This window comes from Papio anubis, chromosome 17 (assembly GCF_008728515.1).
Source record: "Papio anubis isolate 15944 chromosome 17, Panubis1.0, whole genome shotgun sequence".
Taxonomy (NCBI): Eukaryota; Metazoa; Chordata; class Mammalia; order Primates; family Cercopithecidae; genus Papio; species Papio anubis.
This window is the reverse complement of record NC_044992.1, coordinates 67,265,798-67,279,103: the sequence shown is the minus strand read 5'-3', so window position 1 is coordinate 67,279,103 and position 13,306 is coordinate 67,265,798. Positions and strand designations below refer to the sequence as shown.

The 13,306-nt window shown below is 48.3% G+C and overlaps 1 protein-coding gene across 6 annotated transcripts in view; it reads right to left on the bottom strand.

Moving 5' to 3' along the window:
• SAP30BP (SAP30 binding protein) overlaps positions 1-13,306 on the bottom strand; it is a 44,235-nt gene that overhangs the window by 18,062 nt on the left and 12,867 nt on the right. For 2 of the 6 annotated variants that reach the window (XM_021927979.2, XM_021927983.2), the window contains exon 4: positions 1,023-1,124. The exons of the other annotated variants lie outside the window; for them this stretch is intronic. In XM_021927979.2, coding sequence (XP_021783671.1) covers positions 1,023-1,124 — 102 coding nt within the window. The remainder of the gene's footprint in view (positions 1-1,022; positions 1,125-13,306) is intronic. 6 annotated transcript variants of the gene reach the window in all.

The window sequence follows — 13,306 nt, the reverse complement described above, 5'->3', positions numbered from 1 at the left end:
TTTCTGGGTGCTGATGGTGGGAAAACATCAGCTCTTCCCCCACATGCCAGCTGGCTGATCATACAGGGACTGACCATTCATTAACTCTCCCTCCAGCCCCCACTCACCCTTCCCCAAGGCTCCGCACCACACCACACCCGCCCCTTCTCATGGACTCAACTGCAGAGGCCCAATCATCACGCGGGGAGTCTACCATGTCTACCCCAGAGCCACAGGAAGTTAGTCACCAAACACGCAACGGCTCTTCAAAGGGAAACACACTTGCCACTTCAGAGGCTCCTTAGGTCAAGTAAGAGGCCAGGAGCCTCCCCGTGGCTTCCTGTGGCTTTTGTGACCCTGCAGATGGAAAGGTGTGTGGGGTGTGTGTGCTGCCAGGCTCAGCTGAGGTTGTTGAGTCACGTCTCTGGAAAAAAAGAGATGATGGGGCAAAATCACAGGAAGGATTTTATCCCTTTATTTCAGTCTTTCCCTTTAGCTTGGCTCTTCAGTCCCCCCTAAATTATTCCTTCTATGCCTAATAAATAAATAAACTGGATAGTTGGGTTTCAATTTGCCAACTAGTCTGGTCTTTGCTTTTCTAACCTCTTAGTACAAAAAAAGGGCATGGCATGCCCAGAGCACCCCTTCAACTCGCAACAAGAGGACTCTCATTCAGTACTGAACCTGAGGCCCAGAAACAAGGCCCGCCCAACTTCCCAGCAGTAGAATCCAGCTTCACGGGCCCTCCCACCCTCAGTGCCTCTGAACAAAGTAATGACCGATGGACCACAGACCCAACTCCAAGTTCAAGAAGATTCTCCTGCCTTACGAGAACCCATCAAACCAAATGCATGAAGTAGCCTGGCCAGCTCAGAAGCCATACGAGTGTGCACGCTCAGGAGGAGGCCAGAGCTGCTGCACTAGGGTCTCCTAAGAAGACTCTGGAGTCTGTGTTGGTTCAGATTCCCATTGGTGTCAGGTACCCTTGGGACCTAGAAGGCTCTGGAGAATCAAGCTGGGAATCTGCCTCCTGCTGGCTATACCTTGTCATGTTTAGAACGTGATTCTTCTGCCCTTTGAGTCCAACAAGCTGGGTCGTGAGCTTGCTGAGCCCTGGGCGCCTCTGTCACTGTGCCGAGCTTCTCCTGAAGAAGAAAGACAACAACCTAAGTTCTCTGGATCCTAAAGTGCCCACCTGGCCAGGTGCAGTGGCTCACGCCTGTAATCCCAGCACTTTGAGAGGCTGAGGTGGGCCGGACTGCTTGAATCCAGGAGTTTGGGACCAGCCTGTCATCCCAGCTACTTGGGAGGCTGAGGCGAGATCACCTGAGTTTGGGAGGCTGAAGCTGCAGTGAGCTATGATTATGCCACTGCACTCCAGCCTGGGTGACACACGGAGACCCTGGAATACCCCAGAGCTGCTTTTTAGTACCATTTACACACAACTATCCACTGAATCAAGTTTCATTCAAAGAGAGTGACCTCTATTCAAACAGTAACGATATTCCTCTATAACAACCTCCACCACAGGCAGGACAGGCCTAAAGAGATACCCTCTTACCAGTCATGTCTCCGATACCAGGTATTCAGTATGAAAAATGAACCAAGCACCCATGACAGTTATCATGGAAGCCAGCCACGTGTCAGAAAAAAACCTGTGATGAACAATTTATTTTATAATTTAAAAAAATTATTTAATTTTTAGATTTGGCGGTATATGTGCAGGTCTGTTACATGGATACATTGTGTAATGGTAAGTAAGGTTTGGGCTCCCAGTGTACCCGTCACCCAGAAAGTGAACACCGTACCGGGTAGGTAATTTTTCAATCCTCACGTCCCTCCCAATGAAATATTTCAAATGATAGAACTAAGGAGATGGAAAAAAGGCTCAATTATTAAACTGCCAGTCGTTCAAGGCACCGGCATTATACCACCTGCTCTAGGGGGAGAGTCTCACTATGCCCTTAAAGAGGCAGGAAGTGGGAAGAAGGGCTATGAGGATACAAGTAAAAAGCAACAAGAAAGCACTGTTCATCTCTTCCCCGCCAGCGGCGTTTTGAAATGCACAGGAAACACCTGTCTCGACTCGTAGGAATCCACCCACTGGCCTCCAGGTAGAAATTCTCAGTTGGTCAAAGTAATGAACTCATCCTGCATGTCTACTCACCAGGCATCCATCTACATTAGCCAGAGGGCACAGAACCCGCAGCCCAGAGACATGAGCAACACCACAGCCAGAACAGGCCGAGGGCTTTTCACCCCGTTCCTAAGGAAGGTGAAAACAAAGCGCCTCACCTAGGAAAGGAAGGCCGCTCCTGGCAGAAAAGACAGCCCCTCATTCAATTCCAATCAAGACACAAGGAAAAACAGACTGGGCGTGCTGGGAGGCTGAGGCGGGCACATCACTTGAGGCCAGGAGTTTGAGACCAGCCTGGACGACACGGTGAAACCTCCTCTCTACTAAAAATACAAAAATTAGTCAGGCATGGTGGTGCATGCCTGTAATCCCAGCTACTTGAGACGTGGAGGCTGCAGTGAGCCGAGATTGCGCCACTGCACTCCAGCCTGAATGAGCAAGATTGTCTCAGGAAAAAAAAAAAAAAAAAAGACACAAGGAAAAACAAGAAGACAAAAACAAAAGCCAAGTTAGAAAACAGAAGGGAGGAAAGAGTAAGTATGGTTTAAATGCTGAGCTGGTGGAGAACACCAATCTGAGCTGAGGTCTCCTCCTCCGCCTGCACCCCTCATCTACCCAGACCCCACCTGAGACTAAAGGCCCAGCAACCAGAGCAGGAGGCGGCTGCGGCAGGCTGGGGGCTGTCCCTGGAGAAGAATAGTGATTTTAACCTGCCAATTTGGTTTCTTAACCAACTGTGACTGAGACTTGGAAGATGCAACAGCCATGGCTGTAGGTCCTCAGGAATTACAGAACCTGGAATATGGTTCCTCCTGCAGAGAATACAAAAGTCCAGCCACTGATGAAGCTGACTGGAGTGCAGGAAGGAAGCAACAACAATATAAACCCATGAAACTGGACAAGCTGCCATTTGAGCTGGGAGGATTTACTCAGCAGAGAAGTACCAAGTCCTGAGTAAGAGAATGGAGGTTCATTTACAGCCAACAATGCTTCCTCAATCCTTCCTGGAACCGGCCCCACAAAGCTCCAGTGTCAAACTTGAGTTCTGCAACGGCAGCCACCAGCATCTAGATCCCGCCAAATCTAAATGTCACATTTTCCTTCCAGCTCGGGGAGCAGCTGGCACAGAGAAAGCACTCTGAACAGGGGCACAGGGCAGCCAGCCCTGAGGCCACGGGCGAGAATGCTACAGACTGGGGGTTTCCTGTTGGACAATGTAATCTTGCATCTTACAAGTATGTGGCAGCTAGGGAGGCAGATTAGTAAAATGATTCCTTTCAAACCTTTATTCTCTCAGGCCTGGGACAGCTCATGGCCTGATGAGAAGATCTCACTTCACGAGCAAAGTGGCTCCTTAAAAACAGATCCTCACTGTGGCCCATGAGCCCTGAGGATCCCCTGCCAGCCATTTCAGCCTCTTCCTCCCCTTTCTGCACCCGGGATCTTTGCAATGCCTACTCCCGGAAATTGCCTTTTCCTGACTCCTGCCTAGAAAGCCCTGTGTAGGCCTCAGCCCAGCCCAGGGAAGCCTTCCTCTACCCTCACGCCCACTTGGCCAACGAAGAGAAACTACCCTACTCTGTGTACTCACAAAAATCACCTCCTGTAACAGTCCGCCTGGCCCACAAAAGGTGCTCAAGCACTGATCTCTCCCTCTCACACATACACACACCCGCCCCCCCCCCCCCCAACACTGTCAGTGTGTCTTGTCAAGTTTAGGTTCCACACCTACCTTCAGCTGTTATGTTTTAACTTCAGACTCCCAGCCTGGTCAACTCTACAGCGAGTTTCATGTGTAGATTCACTAGAAATGTCAGATGGACAGGCAGCAGAAAAGCAGCTGTAGGCTTGCAATAAAAGTCTGCCAAGGAGCAGGAGAAGGTGGGGAGGGGACACCAATGCTGAATTACAAAAAAATTTCAAACCCAATTCTTTATTCATCTTTCTGCATCATTTTTTTTTTTTTTTTTTTGAGACAGGGTCTCACTCTGTCACATAGGCTGGAGTACACTGGCACAATCATAGCTCACTGCAGCCTTGACCTCCTGGGCTCAAGCAATTCTCTTGCCTCAGCCTCCCAAGTAGCTGGGATTACAGGCATGCACCACCATGGCTGGCTAATTTTTAAATTTTTTGTACAGATGGGGTCTCACTATGTTGCCCAGGCTGCTCTTGAACTTGTAGGCTCAAGCAATCCTCCTGCCACAGCCTCCCAAAGTACTGGGATTACAGGTGTGAGTCACCACATCTGGCCCTGCATCCTATTTCTGAACACTGGGCCTAATGCTCTTAAATCCTAAGACAAGAAGAATTACTATATAGTTAATTCATTTATTTTTTCAAGATAATTTATTGAGCATCATTTATACACCAAGCAATGGGCCAAGCATTGAGGATAAAATATGAAAACTCAATCTAGGGGAATAAGTTTAGGTATTACGTTAAGCTCTTCAATTAAGAATCTCATTTAATTTTCACAACAGTCCCATGAAACTGTGCTCTTAACCATCAGGCAATACGACTGCTTCAGAACAACTGCTATGCCATCCTCCAACAACTGCTATACCCTCTTGCGGGGGCATCAAAGTAATAGTTAAAACAAGGTTTTCTGAGATCAATGTGAGTCACTTCAGGCTGCCAAGAAAGCAACAATGCTGGATTACCTTCATAAAATACCTCCAAGTTCCAGAACAAAATGATGTTGGTTTGACAGAGACATGGTTGGGGGCTAGGAGTGAGAGCTGTCAACAGTTCAGTAAAGCCTCCAAACCCATGCTGCATGGGAACATCCCACCCTGGGGGCCAGATGCCAGCTACCCCCACTGGAGAGCCCCAGAGAAAGCCCATCGCTAGCACATTTCCTTTAGTTGTATCCTGTCGGCCAGGACTAAGCCACTGCCGTGGGCACACTGCCTGCCTGGGAATGGAAACACTCCATTTATTAGAAAAATGGGCGGAAGTTGGTGAGGCCCTTTGGGACACATTGGGGTTGCCTTTGCTCTCAGACCGCTTATTGACAGGAAGGCTCTGCTCTCAACCACAGGTTTCCTTTTTTTTTTTTTGAGATGGAGTCCCGCTCTGTTGCCCAGGCTGGAGTGCAGTGGTGCAATCTCAGCTCACTTCAAGCTCTGCCTCCACGTTCAGGCCATTCTCCTGCCTCAGCCTCCTGAGTAGCTGGGACTGCAGGTGCCCACCACCATGCCCAGCTAATTTTTGTATTTTCAGTAGAGACGGGGTTTCACCTTGTTAGTCAGGATGGTCTCGATCTCCTGACCTCGTGATCCTCCCGCCTCGGCCTCCCAAAGTGCTGGGATTAGAGGTGTGAGCCACTGTGCCTGGCCCCAACCACAGAAGGTTTTTCTAGGAACGGGTGAAACAGGAGTTTGCCAAGTTTGCCAGCTATAGAATTGGCCTTGTAGACTGAAGACAAGGTAGGGAGGGGGAAGGGAAAGTTTCTCTATTTGAAAAATCCTGCTAAATTTACAAAGCCCACATGGCTCAGCATAGCTCCTGATGTTCTGTTACATGGAACATGTTGCAATTAACTAGACTTCAATGTAAATGCACGGAGCAATTTCCAAGAGGAGACTTTTGTTATTCGACTATTCTAAGTGCAATCTATATTTGATTCAAGACACTTTAAGATTTTTGGTTTTTTGAAAATTATAGAAGATGGTTAGAGAGAACCATTCCCTTTCTGTCTCATCCCCAGAGTGTCAGGAACAGCTGTATCTCGGTCCAGAGGTTGCCTCACACCAAGGATCTGAGTCAAACCCTTGATGGTGAGGCTAGGACAGGCTTTTTCCCTTCAAGACTTCCACAAGAACAGTATCTCTGTGCTTTAGGTTGATATATTTGGGGGGTTAGGGGGAGCTTGGAGCCAGAAAAGGACAAAAGACACAGCTTTGTGAGGCTGAGAATGCAAGTCTGGAAGGCACACAACTCTACATGGCTACCAAATTACAAAAGCGTTCCATCTGAGAGGCTGGCTGACAAGCTGAAGAGTTAGTTACATCAACATCTCAGGCAAATATACTCGCAGTCTCTGAAAGTCAGGGTGGCAGAAATGCAAACTGGTCATCATCGACACTGGTAGGAAGGGGACTGAGTCACTGAGAGGGCCAAAAAGAATGCCAGCATCTTTAAAGCACAGCCCAGAAAATATTTACCTAACTCCAAAGTTAGGAATAGAAATGAGCAGAATCCTATTGAACCCAGAAATCACACAGCAGCATTTCAGGAGACATGGATGCAAATATGGAATGAAGGTCGGAAATGCTGGATCCCTAAGGACAAGCAGTTCTCTGCATCATATAATTTCAAAAAGATGAGTCCCAGATGGGGAAGGAGGGGCCCAGCCACACCTCAGTTAGCAATCCATGGCATCTGGCCTAAAGGGAAGGTGGTCTGTTGGGGCTTGCAAGGCTGCCGGGAGGGTGGACCAGACACAGCGGTAGCTCCCTGTGGCTGCGGAACCACAGGAGTGAGGTGGGGCTTCTTGGAGTCTCAGCTTCAGGTTACTTGGATCAACTGCCATCAAGAAGGTCCCTCTGGCAGTGCAATGGAGCCAAGGAGGGGTCAGAGGGAGAATAATGAATACTGGTCATTGTTCCACTTTGCATGAAATCACAACTTCCAACAACTGCCAGAGTTTCTACCAGCAGTGTTCAGCTTATGATGTAGTGAGGACTTCCTTGGAAGGTGGCAGGACAAAGTCATGGCAGGCTTGGATTTCTTTCCCTTGGGACAATCAAAGAGTGACTTTCATGGCCTGCCTGTCTTTCTGTCTCCTGCGCAGATCCGGTCACCACCCAGCAGGTCACTCCACGAGCTTCTGGAAATTCCATGTCTCTCAGCTGTGCAAGGCAACCCTAGTGTGAGGAAAAGTCTAAAAAAGACCATCCATCCTGTTGAGTGCAGGGAAGTGCCAAATGCTAGGCAGGCTTGAGCATTCTCAACAGTTTAAGGCCCACATTACAACTTCCAAGAGAAGGGTGGTAGATGGCTCACAAATCAGCAATGATCAAGGGCCATTTCCTTCTCTGTTCCTGGGTGAGTCATACTGTAATTCTGTTCCCTTCTAATCAGCACTCAAAAGATTACAGGGTATGGGCCGGGCGCAGTGGCTCACGCCCGTAGTCCCAGCACTTTGGGAGGCCAAGGCAGGCGGATCACGAGGTCAGGAGATCGAAACCTTCCTGGCTAACATGGTGAAACCCCGTCTCTACTAAAAATACAAAAAAAGTAGCCAGGCATGGGGGCGGGCACCTGTAGTCCCAGGTACTCGGGAGGCTGAGGCAGGAGAATGGCGTGAACCCGGGAGGCGGAGCTTGCAGTGAGCTGAGATCGCGCTACTGCACTCCAGCCTGGGAGAGACAGCAAGACTCCATTTCAAAAAAAAAAAAAAGAGATTACAGGGTATGGGAGATAGAACACAGGGGCAGGTGGACTAATAAAACCAAGACTGAGGATGAAGCATATACTCTCCCACTCACATAGCACCCCATATGACACCCTAAACATAGAACCCACTAACAAGCTAACCACTATTCAAGTCTCACAATAATCTCATGAGGTAGACATTATTATTTCCATTTTGCACACAAGTAAACTGAGGTAAAACACAATGAAGCAGCTGACCCAATAAATGGCAATGGTGAAATTCAAGGCCAAATCTGTTTGGCTCCAAAGCCCAGTTATCCAACTTCCCACCTTCTCCCTCTAGACTAAGAGGCTGCAAAGGGTAGCAGTCTCTAGGAAGCTGTTGGTTTAACCACTGCGTAAGCCAACAAAGACCAAGAAGGAATAGCACCTCTCTAGGAATGATTCTCTAGCAGGTCAGACTGAAGCAGGTATTAAAACCCTGGACTTAAGGGAAGACAGCCAGAATTATTATCTTTCAGCTATGACGATCAGGGGAAACAGCTCTAGAGTCCATGGGGCCCCAGTGAGTCACATCTGAGTTAACTTGTTCGGATGGTTGGTCCTGCAGGTTTAATCACACAAACCGTGGGTGCTACCACCCTGTCCTTAGCCTAGAGACTTCCTGGGGACTCACAGAAAAATGCTACGAAATCCTGAACTCTACTCAGCTCTTCTCCCTTCCTGGGTGAACCACCATGTGGACTTCCAATAAGAATACGAGCTTAAAGGATGAGTTATTCCTTCTGACCCAAGTAAAGAACATGGCCCGTTTCCTGTTCGTCAGATAACTTCATTAGAGGGAAACTGCAGACATAGCACTCAACTATAAAAACCCATTCAGATTTTGCTAGTGTAATGTGCTTATTTCTGGATTTAATCTATATAGCTGAAGAAAATATGAGAATTGGCCGGGTTCGGTGGCTCAAGCCTGTAATCCCAGCACTTTGGGAGGCCGAGACTGGCGGATCACGAGGTCAGGAGATCGAGACCATCCTGGCTAACACGGTGAAAACCCCCGCCTCTACTAAAAATTACAAAAACTAGCCGGGCGCAGGTGGCGGTGCCTCGCAGTCCCAGCTATACCTCGAGGCTGGGAGGCAGGAGAATGGCTGAACCTCGGGAGGCGGAGCTTGCAGTGAGCTGAGAGATCCTGCCCACTGCACTCCAAATCCCAGGACAGGAGCCAGACCCCGCCTCAAAAAAAAAAAAAAAAAAAAAAAAAAGAAAAAAAAAAAAAAAGAAAATATGAGAATGAGGGAAATGATGTGAAAATCTGTGGGGCTAATGATTCGTGCGTGTCACCACTAGAACAAAAGTTGGTGGATCTCAACTTTTGAGATCCAAAGTCCAAGCTTAAGCCTCCAGAGCCCAGTTTGCTCTTTCCATCTGCAGAGTAATTCTCAGTTCTTAGGGCTCTCCAGCAGTGCATCAACAAAGGCACACAAACAACCTGTTTGCAATGGAAGTTTTCAAAAAGATCTCCATTTGGAATATGTTAAAAATTAAAATTCTTTTTTTTTACAGCAATCATGTTCTCATGCCATCTCCAGGGCACTTTGGGAGGCTGAGGCAGGCAGATCACTTTGAGGTCAGGAGTCCGGAGACTGAAGCTTACAACATGAAATCCCAGCTCTACTAAAAAATTGTTGTATTGCTTTCTCAGGCGTGCAGGAGGCACCTGTAGTCCCAGCTACTGGGAGGCTGAGGTGGGAGAATTGCTTGAACCTCAGGAAGGAGGTTGCAGTGGCTGAGACATACCACCGCACTCCAGTTTGGATGACAGAGGAGACTCGCCTCAAAAATTTAAAAAAATTTTTTTCTTACAGCAGTTTTATTGAGATATAATTCATACCTTACAACTCTTTTTTTTTTTTTGAGACGGAGTCTCTCTCTGTCACCAGGCTAGAGTGCAGCGGCGTGATCTCAGCTCACCCAGTCCCACCTGGTTCAAGTGATTCTCCTGCCTCAGTCTCCTGAGTAGCTAGGACTATGCAAGGCACGTACACCGGCTAATTTGTATTTTAGTAGAGACGGGTTTCACTATGTTGGCCAGGAGAGTCTCGATCTCCTGACCTCGTGATTCACCCGCCTCGGCCTCCCAAAGTGCTAGGATTACAGGCATGAGCCACCGCGCCTGGCCTCATACACCTACAACTCTTCAGTGTTCGTTTTTATCTGTTCATTTGTGTCATATTGCTATTATAATTACACAGTATAGCAACATTAAAAATGTTTATATATAGATAGAGACAAAGCTGGATGCAAAACATATGTTATTATTGGCAAACATAAAAGAAGAATAAAAATGGTTGTACGAGGCCAGGTGTGGTGGCTCATGCCTGTAATCCCAGCACTTTGGGAGGCCGAGGCGGGTGGATCACCTGAGGTCAGGAGTTCGGCACCAGCCTGACCAACATGGAGAAACCCTGTCTCTACTAAAAAATACACAAAATTAGCCGGGTGTGGTGGTGCATGCCTGTAATTCCAGCTACTCGGGAGGCTAAGGCAGGAGAATCGCTTGAACCAGGGAGGTGGAGGTTGCAGTGAGCCGAGCTCACGCCACTGCACTCCAGCCTGGGCAACAAGATTGAAATTCCGTCTCAACAACAACAACAAACAAAAAGTTGTACGGTTAGCATCATGGGATTAGGTGATTTCTATCCTTTCGCAACATACTCAATCTTGCTACAATAATTTGACAAAAATAAAAATAAACACAAATTGTATTTTTTTTTTTTTGAGAGGGAGTCTTGCTCTGTCGCCCAGGCTGGGGTGCAGTGGCCGGATCTCAGCTCACTGCAAGCTCCGCCTCCCCGGGTTCCCGCCATTCTCCTGCCTCAGCCTCCCGAGTAGCTGGGACTACAGGCGCCCGCCACCTTGCCCGGCTAGTTTTTTGTATTTTTTAGTAGAGACGGGGTTTCAGCGGGTTAGCCAGGATAGTCTCGATCTCCTGACCTCGTGATCCGCCCGTCTCGGCCTCCCAAAGTGCTGGGATTACAGGCTTGAGCCACCGCGCCCAGCCCACAAATTGTATTTTTATAAAAATGTAACTCTGTCCATTAAAAAAAAAGTCCAAGCTTAAGTTCTGAGAGCTCCAGTTTGCTCTTCCGTTGGACAGAGTAATTCTCAGTTCTCAGGGCTCTCCAGTAGTGCATCAACAGAGGCACGCAAACAACCTGTTTGCAATGCTGCAAAAGGACTCAGGGCTCCTATCTCATACCACATCACATACCCTCCTAAACATCTTTCAATATCCGCAGGAATGCAACCCTTTGCTGCTTGTTTATGAAAAGCAACAGCATCTTCCTTTCAGATCCCAGAGTCCTGGAAGGGCAGCAAATACACCAGGAGCCCAGATGGGAAACACTTGTGCTCTGCAGCTACCCTGCAGAAGCTGCCCATGTTCTGGAGCCTGTGTTCAATACAGAGAATATAAGATTTCAACCTGCAGTGCTGCCTGCATGCAATTGCTGGCAGGCTCCTCAAAGTTCTTCCTGTAATCAGCAGTCAACAACAAATTCCTGGAAGATTAGCCCCTTTGGCAGTTTTCAGATATTTGATTCTGGTACTTCAAAAGATCAGTAGTAATGCAAGGACAGTGGGAAGGAGTTGAGAGGAGAGTGGGTGAGGGAATTACCGAGTCAGCTCTGCCCAACACAAATCCTTGTCTAGACTGTGAGTCAGTAACTCCAGTCAACTGGGAGACCTGGTCTTCTTCAGGGTGGGTGTGAACAGCCACTGAGGCAGAGAACCACTCACCCGGCCGAGCCTCCAGAGAAGGCTAAGTGAGGACTTATCAAGGCCCCCAATCTGGAAGTCTAAGACAATCTACTGCCACAGTTCCCAAACTGTTACCTGGGGTAACCCAGCAAACTCACAAAGGTGCCACAGGATATTTAACATAACTGTTACAGGAAATATAGCCTTACTCCACACGTCCCATACCACACACACACTTACACATATTTTTAAGCAGCTACTGAATTGTGAGGACAGTAATACTTATTGTCTGAAGCGAATGATGTAAGAAACAGAACCATTTGTTAGGCATTTTCTTTTCTTTTTTTTTCAGACAGGGTCTTGGTCTGCTATCCAGGCTGGAGTGCAGTGGTGCAGATCTCGGCTCACGGCAACCTCCGCCTCCCAGGACCAAATGATCCTCCCATCTCAACCTCCCAAGTAGCTGGGACTACAGACACACACCACCATGCCTAACTAACTTTTGTAGTTTTTGTAGAGACGGGTTTCACCATGTTGCCCAGGCAGGTCTCAAACTCCCGTGCTCAAGCAATTCTCCTGCCTCGGGTATCCCCAAGTGCTGGGATTACAGGTGTGCGCTCAGCCGTCAGGCATTTCTTTTGGTTCTGGAGGTCTGTGAAAAACTATGGAGACACAAAAGGCAGTGAGCCAAGAAACTGTGGCACCTTCTGACCTACAGGATGAGGGCATATAATCAGACTTAGTTACACTGCAAAGGCCAAGCACTGCTAACAAGTGCACTGTATATTGTGAAAAGCACATTCATGTACATTCTCTCATGTCGCAGTCATCACCACCTCGTAAAGCGGGTCTCACGGCTCTCACCGCCCAGATGGAGCCGAGTGAAGCTTAAGTTATAGGCCTGTGGTTCCACAGCCAGAGGCCAGGGCACAACCCAGGTTTTCGGACCACGAGTCCACCAGACCAGCTCTAAGTTGTGAACTCCACCTTTTAGTACTACTTTAGAGATCTAAGAATTTTTAAAATGTCTTCTTTTAACTGGGGTTATACACGCCTTTAAAAAAAATGCCAGAACAATTCCCCCCAACCCCCACCTGATGCCACCTCCTTGACCCAGAAAACGGAATTTTGTTTTTACAGATGTGCACTCCTGGGCCGGGAGGATTCTTTTCCTAGATCAGCACCTCAGGGAGGCCGGCGATCCCAGTTCCTCCCAGTTAGCTGGCAATAGGCTGCTCCATCTTTCTTGCTCCAGGCCCTCAATCCCCATGTTTGTTTTCAAAGGAAGGGTGTGTCAGGGACAGTGAGTGGAAACAGCTTCATCCACAGGAACTGTAGGAGTGGAGAAAAAAATAAACAAGGGAAACTGTCCAGGGCAACCGAGGTAAAAATGGACAAAGGAGAGTGGCGAAAGGGATGCTCGGGTGCCAAAGGTAAACAGGGGAGGAAGCACTTCAGCCATCAGGCACTCCTTTCCCGGACTGAGGTGCTGGTCCCAAGACTGTCACTTCTGCTGTTTTTCCAGAACAGCAGTGCCACCTCCTGTTAATTTGCTGCTTACCAAAGAGGCAAAACCAGAAACTTGAAGTTAGAGACAAAAAAAATAATGGAACAGAAGCGCCAAAGCTTGTTTCCTATGCAACGCCTAGCCTCCTTCTCCAACCTCCTGTTCACTAGTTTGGGGCAAACTCAGCACCCGCAGAGCCCAATCCCTGTTGCCCCAACCTAAAGGACAGGACCAAAGGCTCCCTGCACAGGTGGGCCAGGGTTAGTTCTTACTCACGCTCCCAAACGTGGGACTCTGTGTTCACAGGTAACCCCAAACATCAGAGCAATACAAACTAGGGCAATTCCACAGTCTGTACATTTTTTTTTTGAGACGGAGTCTCGCTCTGTCGCCCAGGCTGGAGTGCAGTGGCGTGATCTCAGCTCACTGCAAGCTCTGCCTCCTAGGTTCATGCCATTCTCCTGCCTCAGCCTCCTGAGTAGCTGGGGCTACAGGCGCCCGCCACCACGCCCAGCTAATTTTTTATGTTTTTAGTACAG